At 43.3% G+C, this 15905-nt stretch overlaps 1 protein-coding gene across 1 annotated transcript in view; it reads right to left on the bottom strand.

Moving 5' to 3' along the window:
* ZNF704 (zinc finger protein 704) overlaps positions 1-15905 on the bottom strand; it is a 72182-nt gene that overhangs the window by 48948 nt on the left and 7329 nt on the right. The window contains exon 2 of the mRNA XM_077352057.1: positions 6366-6616. Within this exon, the coding sequence (XP_077208172.1) occupies positions 6366-6616 (251 nt within the window). The remainder of the gene's footprint in view (positions 1-6365; positions 6617-15905) is intronic.

Raw genomic sequence — 15905 nt, 5'->3', positions numbered from 1 at the left:
AAGCAAAGGTTGGATACACACTTTTCTTGGATGCTTTAGGATGCTTAGGGCTAATCCTGCATTGAGCAGGGGGTTGGACTAGATGGCCTGTATGGCCCCTTCCAACTCTATGATTCTATGATTCTATGATTCTATGATTCTATCCTATGCCATTACCTTTTCTGGGTTACAGATCTTTTACAACACCAATAGGAACGCAGCAAGCCACCGTGATGAGACCTGTTTTCAAGATAGTTATGCAAGAAGCAAGATTTCATTCCCAGAACAATTACTATCTACAACACACTGAGGAAACAATAATGACTCTTCCTGTCGTGAACCGGGTAGATTGGTATTTTGACAAAGGATGCATTTGTCTTCCACATTCCTATAACTCAGGTCATCAGACTGTTTGTTCTTACACACTTCTGAGTTAAGCCGAGCCTAACCGTTGTTCTGGAAGTGCTAAATTCCTTGTGATTTTCATGCGACTGATGCTTCTCTGTATCTGTCAGCAAAATCTACTTCCAGCTCAGTGCAGCACTCATCTGTATCCATCTTGTTTTTAATAAGAGCTCTGACACTTGAGGGCTTGCAAATTCAACCCAATTAACTTCCCTAACCCCTTAAGATTGTAAGCACTCCCTAGTGCCACCTAGTGGCTCCAAGGTCAAACTGCTCCCTACTAGTTATAATGATGATGTCAGACATTCAGTCAAGTACAACTGTGGGCTCAAGTGTGGCCACGATTTTTGAATTTGTTACTAGTTACAGCATTTGAAAATTCATACTGAAAAGGCAGCAGGAGGCTCAGGGCATCTGCAGCTCAGGGGATCTCTGGCTCAGAGCATCTCCAGGCGGCTCAGGGCATCAGTGTTGGAAATGGCCTTCCTGGGATGATGCTGAAGCTGGAAGTCATAGCCCATGAGGAAGATGGACCACTAAAGCATCCAAGGAGTCTGATGTTCAGAAGCGAAGAGACCCATGAGTGGCTTGTGGTCTGTAATGATAGTGAAGGGCCAGCCATAGACGTAGCCATGTAATTTCTTCATGCTCACAATGATGGCAAGAGCCTCCTTGTCGATCTTTGCGTAATTTCTCTCGGCTGACAACAAGGTGTGAGAATAGAAGGCCACATGAGCCTCCCAAGCTCCTGGGAGATGGTGGCTCAGGACGGTACCAATGCTGTGCGGGGACACATCACAGACGAGGATGACAAGCAGTGACTCATCAAAGTAGATGAGGATGCTGGAGAAAGGCAGTAGTCGTTTGACGGTGGCAAAAGCAAAGTACTGCATTGACCCAGGAAGCCTTCTTTTTTGAGAGGCAGTGGAGTGGTTTCGTGAACATAGCTTTGTTCAGCAAGAATGAATGATAAAAGTTCAGCAGGCTGAGGAAGGCTTGGAAGTCACGTTTTGACTGGGGTGGTGGGGCTTGCTGGATAGCCTTGACCTTCACTGGAGTTGGGTGGACTCTGGCCACATCGATCAGGAAGCCCAGTGGAAGGAATGCTGATGTGGAATTTTTCCCATTTGACCTTGAGCCTGGCATTCTGGAAGTGGCGAAGAATCTCTTGCAGGCAGGTGGCGAGTTCTGCTTCGGTGCTCCTGGCAAACAAGATGTTATTAAAGTATGGGAAGATGCCCAGAATGCCCTTGAGGAGGCCTTCCATGAGGTTCTGGAAGACTCCGGGAGCCACACATGCCAAATTGCAGACGTTTCTCTTTGAAGGTGCCGTGGTGAGTGACAATGGTCTGGGCCTCAGCCGACGTATCATCCATGGGCAGTTGCTGGTAGGCCTGTGCAAGGTCCAGCTTCGCAATGACGTCAATGAAGGTGATGGTCTTGAGGCTAGCAGGCACTGTCAGGTTCTGGCTGAGCATGAAGGTAGCCATGCCGCACATTCTCAAGAATATGTTGCACTGCATTTGCTGGTACATGATGGAATTAGCCCAAAAGTGGCACTTGATCATCTGGGCGTAAGCCTCCCACTTGGCTGGTTGGCTCAGGTTGAAGGGATCAAGGTGGGCCTCATTGGCCATGTCAATTTCTGTGAGACTGAGTCTGCTCTCCAGGCAGCGCATTCAGTTGGTAGGAAAGTCCCTTCCCAGGAGGTCAGGCACTGAGCAGAAAGTGACTTCAGTGGCTTGTCCCTCTGCAGAAGGCAGCGCTCTGCAGCAGATGGTATTCCACAAGATGGTAGCTTACAAGGGCAGCATGCCTAGCATTGCAGCGAGTGATTTGGGTGGTGTATCCCCCCTTGGAAGGCAGTCCTCCACTGCAGCAGGGATTCCATGAGATGGTAGCTTACTAGGCAGCATGCCTAGCATCACAATCCCATCCTTGTCGCCAGTGTTAAATCCACTGGCTCTCACAGGGAAGCCAGCTAGCCATGAGCCAATCAGAGGCTGCAAATCTGGATCCTGCCTTGGATTACAAGCTCAGTCATCAGCAGGGTTGCATATACAGCCATAGAAGATGGGGAGGATGGAAGTATAAAAAAAAACCAGAAAAAAATCCAACAGAGTATAGAAATTGTGACATTTTATGCAGATTTGCAAAAATTTCTATAACATTATCTGTAGCACATAAGACTTCAAATGTTCCTGAAGCCACCAATTTCTTGAGAGCCAGTTTGGTGTAGTGGTTAGGAGTGCAAACTTCTAATCTGGCATGCCGGGTTCGATTCTGTACTCCCCCACCTGTAGCCAGCTGAGTGACCTTGGGCTTGCCACAGCACTGATAAAGCTGTTCTGACCGAGCAGTGATATCAGGGCTCTCTCAGCCTCACCCACCCCACAGGGTGTCTGTTGTGGGGAGAGGAAAGGGAAGGCGAATGTAAGCTGTTTTGAGCCTCCTTCGAGTAGAGAAAAGCGGCATATAAGAACCAACTCTTCTTCTTGAATACTGTCAGCAGTGATGATTTTTTATTCTCCTTGGTTATGGACCAATCCTTTGAATTCCATCCAGCATGCTTTAGGATTAAAAAGAGTTGGAAAACACGGCAGACAAAAAAAAAAAAACACACTAAGGAAAACCTACAACGTAAATAAACCAGAATTCTAAATTTTCTAAGTATGCAGGCTGGGTTCTGATCACGCTGTGACACATATGGGAAGTCTTAATGCAATCAGTTTTCCCTTTTTCTACAACACAGAATTATCTCTGATTTTATCAGGTTAAATGTTTAAAAAATTGTCAGTAAAAATGCCCCAGAGAGCATGATTGTTTTGATTTATAAGAAGACAGCAAAAGTATTTCTTTCTGTGTTAGGTGCTGAGCCGCATATGATAGACCCGATCCAGGATTAGAATATCTTACAGTATTTTAAAGCTAATTAACTCCCCCTCTCTGGCAGTCTTCAGGCAAAGGCTGGATACACACTTTTCTTTGATGCTTTAGGATGCTTAGGGCTGATCCTGCGTTGAGCAGGGGGTTGGACTAGATGGCCTATATGGCCCCTTCCCTAGCCGCAAGGAAAATTCGAGCCAAACTTATGCCACCAGAGAGCTAGAAACCTGAATTCTTATTGTCTTTTATTATCTATGGACTACCGCATGTATTGTTCTAATTCTTTTACTGTTTTTATATCAACTGATATATTGATTGCATTGCATGTTAATGGCCTATGGCTGGAAACAATAAAGTCTTATGATGATGATGATGTATGGCCCCTTCCAACTCTATGATTCTATGATTCTATGAACTAACCCTGCTTCATGGTTTTAAACAGCAAGGACAGGTTGCTGGAAATGAGATTTCAACCTTTTCCTTCCATGATTTAAATTATCTCCCATGAACCTGTGATTAGGTTCATGGGGGGGGGGGTTAAAGTATGTGTACTTCTCCCCCACACCATTTAAATCCTGGACAACGCATGGCAGGAGATGATTTCCCAGCAGCCCTAGGGCTCCTTCCCCATGCTTCAAAGCAGCCTCAGGAGTCTGCTAATAAGTATTGTAGAAACTGTTGGAGACCATGGGATCACTCCAGACACATCTAGTTTTGGCTTTAAATTACTGGTCATTTAAACCCAGTATCGACTGCTATTCACTGGCAGTGACTTTCTAAAATCTAAGCAGAGATCTCTTCTGGCACAGAGATACAGAGATTGTGTTAAAGTATTACTCATACAAAATATGAACTCCGCAGATGAGCAACAGGCTGTCCCTCTCAATTAGCCTTTGTGTTTGGAGAAGTAACAGGCCGAGCAACCTAGAAATGGAGCTTTTAAAACCCTTGATGCAGAAAGAAGAAAAAGAAGAGCTGTTCTTTTGTACCCCACTTTTCTCTATCCAGAGGAATCTCGTAGTAGCTTACAATCGCTACCCTTTCTCTCCCCACAACACACACCCTGTGAGAGGTGTGTGAGTGAGTGAGAGAGAAAGAGAACTCTGAAAGAAATGTGACTGGCCTAAGATCACCCAGCTCACTGCATGTGGAGGAGCAGGGAATCAAACCCGGTTCTCTAGATTAGACCCCTGCACCTAACCATTACATCAAGGTGGCTCTCAGGGACAGAAAGCAAATGGAAGGGGCAAAAAAGCAAACTCCACAACAGAACTATGAAAGTTCTAACCTACCCTCTTTCTTCCCCTTAGAGTTTAGGGAATGGGGGGGGGGGGAGAGGTTTTATTGCCATATTGTTCTGTTCTTATTGTAATCTGCTATCTGTTTTAATGAGGTTTTATAGAACATTTGTAACTTGCCACAAACCAGTTCCTGGAGTGGCGGGCAAAAAATTTAACAACAACAACACTACTACTTAATATTGACTCTTCCCAGGTTTTTGGATGATGGGATATACAACCTGTTATGAAACATTGCAATGCTTTGATATTATTATCGTGCCGATCCAAATATTCCTGGTGTTATCTTGCCTCCATTTAGTGAATCCAGTGGACAGTGAGAGAATAATTCCGCCATGCCTAAAGCAAATTCCCTGGGCCTGCAGAACTAAGAGAAAGTGAGGGGCTCGTGACAGTAAGCTGCCATGGTTCTCACTAACTGTAGTCATAAAACCACTGTTGCTGGATCAGAATGGGGAGGGGGAGGTCATTTCCATGCACAGCCAATAAGATGCCTCTGGAAAGCCCTGTTTATGGCAGCAATAGTGTTTTGCACATACACTGCTGCCACGGTTCAGCAACTAGAGCTCAGTGGCAAATTGTTTATGAATCCAGCCAAACAGCCTGTTGATACACCTCCCCCGTCCCTGTCCCCTCCCTGCCACCAAGAATTTGTCTGCCCCTTTTAAAGCCATCTAAGCTTGTGGCCATCGCTGTATCCTGCAGCACTGAAGTCCAGGTATTACTTGAGCTTTGTATTTTGTTCTGTTTATGCAGGATCTACTAAAATATCAGTATTACTGGGTGCCCCTGGGTTGAGCAAAGGCATACAATGCAGCGTGGCTACCATAGGTGACATAATCTTTACTACAGCTCAGCAAGGAACACAATGCAGCCTTTGGGACTTCCTACCTGCTAGTTTGCTATATATTGCTACTCATGGCTCCTGTTTTTCCTAATAATTTCTTACTATTCATTCACATTTAGGAAATATTTATTTATTTACTCTATTTATGGAGGCATTTTCCAAATGAGAATGGGATTTCAATGTTTTCCCCATTGCTGCTAAGCTTAGCAATACAATGCAAAGGAAATGGGCTTCCACGTGTTAGGCTTCCCTGAATTTCTCCTATACCAGCTTAGCTACCACCACCGTGGTGCTTTTTCATGTTCTTTTTAAAATTTAGCTACTGACATTATAACCAGCCCTCTGAATTTCCAGCTTTCCTTTTAAGAAGCACGTCTCTAGCCCCTCTCCTTGTAGAGATATAAGAGGAAAGGCATATCTCTACAAAGAAAGAGGCTGAAAAACATACTCTGTATTACACTGCTCAGGTCAGGACTTTCCCATCCACATGGATGCCACCTTGCAGCAACCTTCCCCAAATAGCACAGCAAAGCAAGTTTGGGAAAGATTGCAAGAAACACAGGAAAACTCTAGGAGATACACAGGAGCACCATGATGCTATAGGGATAGAGAGGAGGGGGGAGATACATGCTTCCCAAAAGTATCCAAACTAGGGTAACCAACCCATTAAGTGATGAGAAAGTCTGAGGTCAAGCTTCCGCCTATGATTGTCCAGAGACCCCACGTTTCAGCTGTATCACCAATATCCCCACCAGCATCACCCCCTACACTGCTCCCCTCACTCCCTCTTCCCATTTTCAGCTATTTAAATATTTATGGCTCACCTTTTGCTTGTGGCTCAAGGTGGCTTATAACTGCCGACCTTGGACCTCTATGGAGAAAAAGATCAAACATGCTGCAGAAGGCTGGGAATTTGTGGCCCACCTTTCATACTGTTCAAAACACCCTACCTTGCGGGAGGCACATCAATGTTTGAAGAGACAACTTTGCGCTTCTGTTCAAGAAGGCAGACTGAGCGCGTGCTGCTTTCTTTCTCATGCTCATGGGCTCTGCCAGGCTTTTTGGTGTCCGCCGTTTTGGAATCCTCCTCCTTCATACCCAGCAGAAAAAAATGTTGGTCTGCCAGTTTTTGATTCAGGCCACTTTTTACGTCCTCCTGCTGGAATGCTGTGAAGGTCATTTCACGCTTGGTGCTGGCTGCCTGCAAAATTAAAAGCGATTATTAGATTTTGTACAAGTCGTGTTAAAAGAGGGGCAGACATAGCCTGCAGGCACCCAATTCTATTTAGTAGCTGTGAGTCACCCCTTTGCTTCACAGGCATGGGAAAGCTCTTCACTTTTATTTTTATTTTTTGCCCTAGAAATATTTGCTAATTGTCAAGGCTGCCCTCTTGAGAGCGTTCCCCTCACAGCAAGAGTATGCTCAGCAGAGAGCACCCTGTCTCACTGCAGCAGCTTCCTCTCTTCATCAGATATCTTTCTTCGTTGTTCTAACAAGTCCCTTCTGTGCAACCCTGTGGTCTGAACTTTTTTTATCAATGAAACATGAGATCCCAAAGACTCCACTTAGAATCCAGTCTCTATCCTGCAGCTTGTTCTAGTTTGTATGGGTGGGATGCTGGTTTGTGGAGCCTGTGGCTGCTTCCAGGTTGGTGATTATCTGTATGCCTCTCACTGCTGTCTGCACCTGACTCTTATAACTCCACAAAAATAAGGGGTAGGCATTTCCTTTAAAAATGAGAGCTGGAAATTAAATGGCTGTATTCGAACACTACAGCAATCTCACAATCCCCAATTTTAAAAAAACACACTTGAGAAAGCCATCCTCTGTGTATATTCGTGGGGGTGTGTGTGTAGGGGAAATCATATTATTATTATCTGGGGAAGGGCAGACTAGAACGGCAATAATAGGAATAAAATAAATAAATGGTGGCAATGTGGGTAGAACACGTAAAAATGTCCAATCTCCCATCTGTAGCACAAAAGTGACTTGGCTGTTGTCCTTCCAAAAAGGTTGTAACAGAGCAAGTTTGGGAAAGAACACAGCAAAACTAGGGAAAACGGAGAAGCAGAATAAGCAAATGATGACTTCACTGCTATCATGAAGCCAAAGTGGAACAAAACAGCCACGTGGGACCTGCCAGAGTTACCTTTACAGCTCACAACTAGCTGCTGGACTGGATTGCGTTGCCCAACCCCATATAAATTGTCGTTTTCATTGGTAACTAAACATCCAGACTGGCCACTTCTAGCAGCAGAATGCCAGTCCAGATGGCCCATGATGTCATTTCTTGATCTTTTTGTTAAGAATGTTCAAGCTGCATTCCAATCTCAAACTAAAGAAATTACAAGCAAAACATATTTTCCTAGAAGGAGAGAATATAGTAAAAACTGCAAAGATTAAATAGTAATAAAGTGATTCTAGATTGTTACCTGACAACACAAACAAGTAGAATAATCAAGCACCAAAGGTCTTTTGACCACGGAGACTTGAATTTTAGGCCATATCTAGACAAGCTGCATCAGCAGGCTGTGTTGATGGAGTCCACTGATATTCTCCACATCTGTTCAAAGATCCACCCTTCACCAATGTGCCCCTAAACAACAGGCAAATGGGACAGCTTGTATGCTCGCGATCCCTGAGACTGTCATGCAGAAGAAGCATCAGCCCTTGGTTAACATGTGGGGCAGTAGCTTATCTAGCCTATTTGGTGCCCTGGGTGAGTGACGGGCAGGGCTTGTTGGGGTGTAGGTATGGTGGTGGGGTGCTCAGGAAGGCTCTGCAGCTGGCAGAGCATGCACCTGGATGCCTTGCAAGTTTCTGGCAGCTGTCCTTCCTGTCTCAGAGCAGGGCCAAGTTCAGGAGGGCCTGATCCAGCCACAGCACCAAGGCTCCTGCTGTTTTGGGAGACCCAGCTCATTATGCAGATTTACCCAGAGATCCCAGGGTGGGCATTGAGGAGGCTACTCTGGACAGTGAGGCCCTCATCGCCTGTGGCATCTTGATGGGGTCCAAGATAGTGGCAGTATACCCCCATAGATCGGAGAGCTGCAAACAATGATACCCCTCAAGTGGTGCCCAGGGCATACACCACAGCTGCCATATTCTAGATACGCCACTGCATGTGAATGCCATGCACCATCTCTCCTTTTCTACATGCTGACAGATCCCAGCAATCCGCTCTCCAACTTCCACTAGAGACGGAAAAGAAAACAAGACCTCAAAAACTACATCAGGCTCTTAAATTCTGAGCATTATCAGAAGGACTAAAAAGATTCTTGTTTGAAGCTACTCTAGATATTTACAAAGTAGTTCAAATACTTCTTATCCAGTGGAAGGTATAAAGGTGATAAGGGCCCTGAGCACTTCTGGGGAATGGTGGGGTAAAAAAAAAATCAAATAATAAACAAACCTATATTCTGTGTCGAGAAAGGTATCTGTAACTTGATCTCAGATCTCAGATCAAGTTAGACAGCTACAGAGTCATTGCCCATCTACCTTCCCCATTGGCTATTTACACTGACGAATGGAAATGCCTTTTACGCTGTCACAAATTGACATTAAAACCAGAAGAACTGATTTCAATACAGACGGGACTCCTATAATGATGTGATCTGATTGCCTTCTTGATACTAGAAGAATTTATTTGGAATGCTGTAGGACATCTGCTTTATTGTACATATTTAAAGGCATACCACTGGCAAAGATGTTACATACACTGATCGTGAGAGTACAATCTGGAGCCTCACTTGGTTTTGACTTTGATTCTTTATACTACAATAAAAGACTGTTTATTATAATTTGCCATTCTTCGGATCTTCCTTCTCTCTTCCCCTTCCCCAAATGGCCAATGATGGGCTTGGAGGCCGTGGAAAGGGGAGGGGCCCAGGTGGGCTATGCCTCCCAACCACATTCTGCACAATCATGCCTGGGGTTTCTCAAAGCCTGAAGAATGTTTCAAGGGTTTCTTAACAGTAAAAAAGTTGAGAAAGGCTGTCCTATGTTTTCGACTGGATCTTGCCTTCATTTGAGCTCTCCATTCATCTGCTCAACTCTTAGGCAGGCTTTCTGTTTGTAACAATATTCCTTCTCCTTTTTTGTACTAATGCGTGTATCTTTCTGCCAGCCAACATTAGCACTTCATGAATCTGACACAGTGGATTCTGGCTTATAAAAGCCACATATAAGAAACCCATAATAAATCTGTTGGTCTTTAAGGGACCACAAGTTTCTGGCAGTGCTCAGATGTTAGAACAAGCTTCTGCTTGTCTGTGACAGGCACAAACATGACTTGTACTCACATGTTCCTCTGCCTCCTTTTTGCATAAAGAAAATAACAATCTTCCTGGTTTGTGAAGACTTCAGTCATACTCCAATCTGTTCTGACATGTGAATGCACTTAAGCCAAGTTGAGCTGGTTTCCTCCCCACAAACCAAGATCAAACTGTGGTACAAAATTCCACTTTGTAGCGGCAGAAGCTTGATCCGTCACCACATTTAGGTATCATGGCAAATTGGAGTGTGGTTGAAGGCTTTACAAACCAGGGCTGTTTCCACACAGAGAAGTGTCATGATTTCTAAATATGGGTCACTCTGATATTTGATTGCAAGAAAGTAAACACAACTATTCCATGTAGAGGTTGGCACTACTTAACCAGCAAAGGCAATATGCAGATATTTATGAAGAGATATTTCAAGATTTGATTCATTCACATTACATTCCTAAATTCCTTATACTTCAAAGGCTGCAAGCAGAAGAGTTCAGGTTTTCATGTAATAACACGGTCCTTGTGGATCAGAGTCTTCCATACAGCACTTGGTTTCCAGCCACAGGCAAACAAAAAAAAAAAACCTTTCTACTCATTTCTTCCCCATCACCATTCATAATTTTACAAGTCTCTATGAAGTTCTCCATCAGCTATCTTTTGGAAAGTGAATAAGCTCTGGTGGTTTAAACCTTTGCTTGATTTAAACCTTTGCTTGATTTTTGATTTCCCTATCTGCTACCTTTTCAGGTGTTATCAGTTGTCTTAAAAACAACAATGCATTTCAAATGAAGCCCCACCATAGATTCACAAGCATGATATTACGATACTGGGAATTTAATTTTCAATCCCCTTACTTTAAAAGGCACAATCTGAAGATGGTCATCCATCCATCCCTTTACAAACTTTCACAAGAGGAGAATGTTGTGGCCAATTATGACCCAGTCTCTGATCTACCCATTCTGGCCAGGACAACAGAAAAGACAGCTGCAGAACACCCCAGGTTTTCCTGGAGGACACATCTGTCATTAAAGAGATGGTGCTGGCCCAAAGAAAATACACACTTCTATGTGAACACAGTCATGAAATCCTCATGTTGTAGACAGGGAAGGAAAGAAACATGCCCATTTCTGGAGCTAAACATCAGGAAGAGAAGGAATCCTTCGGTGCTATTGTCAAGAGGAAATGGATAGATTTTTACTATCACCAGGTGAAATCCTGGAAGATCTGTGGGGTAAAATTTGCTTTTAGAGCAATACAGAAATTAAAGTATAAAAATATGTGCTCTTTACTGAAGAAAAATTGTACACTGCAATTATCAATTAACAATAAAAATAATTATGCAATTATAAGTCTACTATAAACTGCATTCAATGATACAATGCAGGCACTTTATTACATGCACAAAAATATTAAAGACAAGATATTTAAATATATTTCACATTCCAAAGTTTCCTTGCAAAGTCTTCTGGCAAGAGAAAACCGGAATGATCACTTTATGGCTATAAATGGTCTCCGAGCTGAAAACAATAGTCATTTTATGCTTTTTGATACACAGCCAGGTGACATACTATTCAAAAAACAATTTTTACTGAGCTGCCAAAAAAAAGTTTATGATATATAAATAATAATGCATGCAATCCACTGTTTTAATGGTCACCCATGGTCACCCATGGAAGATGAAAAAGACCAAAAGGTCTCTTATTAAGGGGTCATATCTTATGGTCAATCCATTTTCATCCATTGAACAATACTTCTGTGCCAATTTATATACCTCATGAGTATGTAGTAGGTAGCTACCTGACATGTCTGAATGTTCCAGCTTTCACCAGTTTTATGCAGTTCCCAGTAAACCAAGGATTAAATTTACACATTAATCTACAATCTTACATACAGAAACATGCCAGAAGGCTTGATCCAGCACTGAACTGTCCCCAAGTCAAGGAACTTGTACAGAATGGCTCAGTAACTGTTAAAGCTTTTCATACATTTCAGCAAAGAAAAGGTCCCTGAATGCTGTTTGATAACTAAAATGTATTAAATGACCTCTCTACAGCAATCAATAATGTCTGAGAAGTTATAAAGCTTTTTGAGTGCTCAAAGAACTTCAAAAAGGGTATCTGTGATTCTTCCAACATCCCTTCTTGGCAAGTGTAAATTTTGCAGACTGTGGCAATGGAAGGGGGTAGCTAACAAAAGACACACCTTGCCAGATCAGTAGCCCATGCTCTTTTAGAAAGCAGCCAACCAGCTTGTTTAGAGAGCCATCAAATTGGGCAGAGAGGCAGAGGCCTTCACCTGATGCCTCCTCCAGAGATTTACTGCATATGAATACAGAAATCTTTTGAGTCATCATGGCTGGTAGCCATTGATGGACATCCCTTTTATCAAGCAAATACAAGATGATTTAAACTAGGGTCTTCCCAACTTGTACCTCACACCCGTGGCTACTAAAAGCTAGTCCACAATCCTCCTTAATTCTTAGATGAAAAGCCATTAAGTTCCTCCCAAGTGGGCTGTCTGTCTACATATGCTCTCCATTAATTGTAGCAGAGGTTCCTCACTAAGGCCATGGCACCAGTCTCCTCTGAATGAAAGCTTTCCAACCAATGCTGAAACTACCATCATAAGCAGAGTTATATCTTTCTAGGGGCACAGGTTAAGATGGGTGAAATTCTGTTTGCTTTGCCTATGAGCAGCCATGAGAATGCTGCATACATTAAGGTGGCCAGATTTTAACAGGACACCATTGACTGGGGGAGGTTCTTGATAAAAAATTTGGTCTATGTGGAGCAACAAAAAGTTTCATAGAATGCATAGAATGCAAAAATAGTATTGTAATATATGTTTTTAAATTTCAACATAGGTACAATTTGCCAGGTACCCCCAGATGTCCCTCCAAAATTGGGACAATCTGGTCACCTTATTCTAGGGTGCACTCTCAATACATACGGAATGATGACCAAGGCATAGGGGTTTCCTTTGCAGATGCACGACTGGTCCTCAGCAAGCAAATCAAGGCACTAAAGATTTTCAAAACGTTTTGCTGTCTTAAAACTACAGGCGCCTTCTCCAAGACTCAAACTGGCAGCCTTAGTCTAAGGATATATCTTCAGTATAGTCAATTCAGTCATCTAGCACAAAGCCAAAAGACGCAGGAAACATGGGGCAAGTCAGTTATGCAGACTTCACAGCTAATGCTGATCCATCTTATAGCGCATACTCCAATAATTTGCGGGGCAAAGCAGGAGTCAACACGGTACCAACTATCTTTATGCACATGTACTGCAGAAATTCCAAAACCAATTTTATAAAGAGATCTCCTAACCACTTGCTATGTGCCTATACACAGAGACCACACAATCCCTTTTAAAAGCCTCCAATACATGAACAAAGCAACAAAGAACACCATGAATTCCACTGGTACGCAAATGAGCAAAAGACTCTATTAATCCTTCCAGTATATTATTCAAAAGACATCTATGTATTAATGTATACTTGCAAGCAAATGCAATTAACAGACACTTGGTATATTTGGCACCGGCTCATATTTTTACAAATAGCTCAAGTAGCTATTCTGTCTTGAACATTCTCTCATTTTTGTATTCTTTTTCTACATTGCAAAAATGTTTTATCAGGTGTGTAGAAAGATATCTTGTCCATTCACAGCCCCAGCCACTGGATTTAAGTATTCCTGAACTTGGTTGATTTTGTTATTACGATAAACGAGTGAGGACCCACAATAATCATGGGGGGATCTATTACAGTTCTTAGATTTATTTCCCTCTTGTTGCCCTGACCCAAGTGAGACCTGAGCAGCTCCCGCCACTGATACTTCTCTTCCTGTCAAAAACCATGCCAGCAAGCTCTTCACAGTTCCCAGCCACTGGGCCAACCAAGACTCTCTCCTCCAGCCAATGGTGATGAGCCCTGCGTAGCTTCAAGGCATCTCCCCCTTCGTCAATGGTGGCAAGCTCTGTGTGGCTCCCAGCTGGCAAGCCAACCAAGGCTTCTTCCCCCTTTGTCCCCAACTGGCAGGCCTACTGAGGTTTATCCTCCCCAAAGATGGCATTTCTCAGTCCTGTGTGGCTCCTGGCTGTTGGGCCGGCTAAGGCTTCTTCCCACCACCATCAACAGCAGTGAACCCCAAGTGACTCCCAGACATTGGGCCTACCAGGGCTTCTCCCCTCCCCGTCAGTGTCTATGACAGTGAGCCCCAGGTGGCTCCCAGATATCAGACCCTCCAAGGTTTCCTTCCCCCTGGATCGATGATAACAATATGTCTAACCAAGGAGACCAGAACATTGTCTGCTCATGGAAAAACAACATTTTAGGGGTTTTTTTTCAGAAGATTTATCACCCCCCAACTTAATTATTAAAACTTTTTGAGATTTTTTCTGGGGAATCCTCCAAGAGTGCAGATCTATTTATCATCAGTGCGGCCTTGATCTGCAGATTTAGATGTTCACCGGTGGGGGCCATATATTGCTAGTAGCAAATAGACAATGCTTCTTGCAAAAGTGCTGCCCTGGATTTTAATGTATTACTTACCTTTTTGGACTACTGTTGCCATCTGATTACTTGCCTGATCACTGGCCATTCATTGTATACAAGCCATACCACTAAAGCCCCATCCCTCCAACCAGGACTATTCTCTGAGCGCCACTTGACACAATAGACTGAAAGAGCCACCCTAAGCAACCCCTTCAGAACTGACTTCATTTTTTGGTCTAGCCACATGTTTCCTATTTGTCAGATGACTAAAATGTTCGTACATCAACAAAAATGTCAAGGATCATCACTGTATAGTCATCAAATAATTATACAATAATTATTTTCATTTTCAACAATAACGGGGTACCAGTTGGCTCACAGAAAGATCACTTTTCCGTACAATTCATTATTACCAGTGCAACAGGTGGGTTCAGCTGTTGTTCCTGTGGTACTGTAAAGACACAACAAATCTATAATGGCGTCACCTTCTCTGAGTAAAGAAATTTTAATTTCTATGGGATGAGTTGTTCAGTGTGAGGGAAACACCAGACTGCTGATTACAGTAACTAGTCAGGGGCCGGGACCATGGATCCATGGTAAATCATCTGCACTGCATGCAGAAGGTCCCAATTTCAATGCCCACTATCACCAGTCCCTGTTGGAGAGAAAAGTGGGATAATAAAGATATTCCATCTTAATCACTATAGTAAAGGTAAAGGTATCCCCTGTGCAAGCACTGGGTCATGTCTGACCCTTGGGGTGATGCCCTCTAGCGTTTTCATGTCAGACTCAATACTGCCATGGTTTGCCAGTGCCTTCCCCAGTCATTACCGTTTACCCCCAGCAAGCTGGGTACTCATTTACCGACCTCGGAAGGATGGAAGGCTGAGTCAACCTTGAACCGGCTGCTGGGATTGAACTCCCAACCTCATGGGCAGAGCTTCAGACTGCATGTCTGCTGCCTTACCACTCTGCGCCACAATAGGCTCCTTTATCACTATAGTAGGTGGTGTGAAATCACAGCCTGAAACTACAGCCAATGACAATAGACAGGACTGACCCTGACAGGCCTACGGTACCTTCAGTGTGACACTTTTATCCAGCATTCGCTGCCAGGGGTTTATGGGAATTGTAGTCCATGGACATCTGGAGGGCCACAGTTTGACTACCCCTGCTTTTATCCATACCCGTCTCCTAGTTTTCATATTTTTATCACTTACCTCCCCAAAGTGAAATGCGGCATCATGTAACAGGATACCACTTTCCAGTGCCAAAAGACCAGGCATATATTCAAGTTACAACAAAAACTATAAGCTAGTTTAAATAAACAAAGAAACAGTGAACAGCCACTTCTGGCTCCTACTTATTCTTAAACCAAATTAACCTTGCATATTTGTGTTGTACCTTTCTTTTTCTCAGGCCAATATACCACCTACTGTTTAAATCAAACTTTTCTGTAAACAGTAGTTCTAGGTCAACACCAAACTTGGCTTTGAGAACTGGGACCTGCCATGAAATCTGCAGCCTTTTTTCATTATGAAATCTACAGCAGCAGGTACCTTCTTCAATGTTCCCCCACATCAACAAACCCAAAAGTACTATCTACCTTATCTATCTAGGAGATTTCCATGCCACTTCATCAGAGTCCTGGTCAAGGTGAGTTACAATTAAAATATTGTTTTCAACACAAAAACAACAATCCATAAAAACAACAATCCATAAAAAGCATA

Source organism: Paroedura picta, chromosome 9 (assembly GCF_049243985.1).
Source record: "Paroedura picta isolate Pp20150507F chromosome 9, Ppicta_v3.0, whole genome shotgun sequence".
Classification (NCBI taxonomy): Eukaryota; Metazoa; Chordata; class Lepidosauria; order Squamata; family Gekkonidae; genus Paroedura; species Paroedura picta.
Note: the sequence above shows the minus strand (reverse complement) of the source record. Positions and strands in the feature narration are given on the sequence as shown.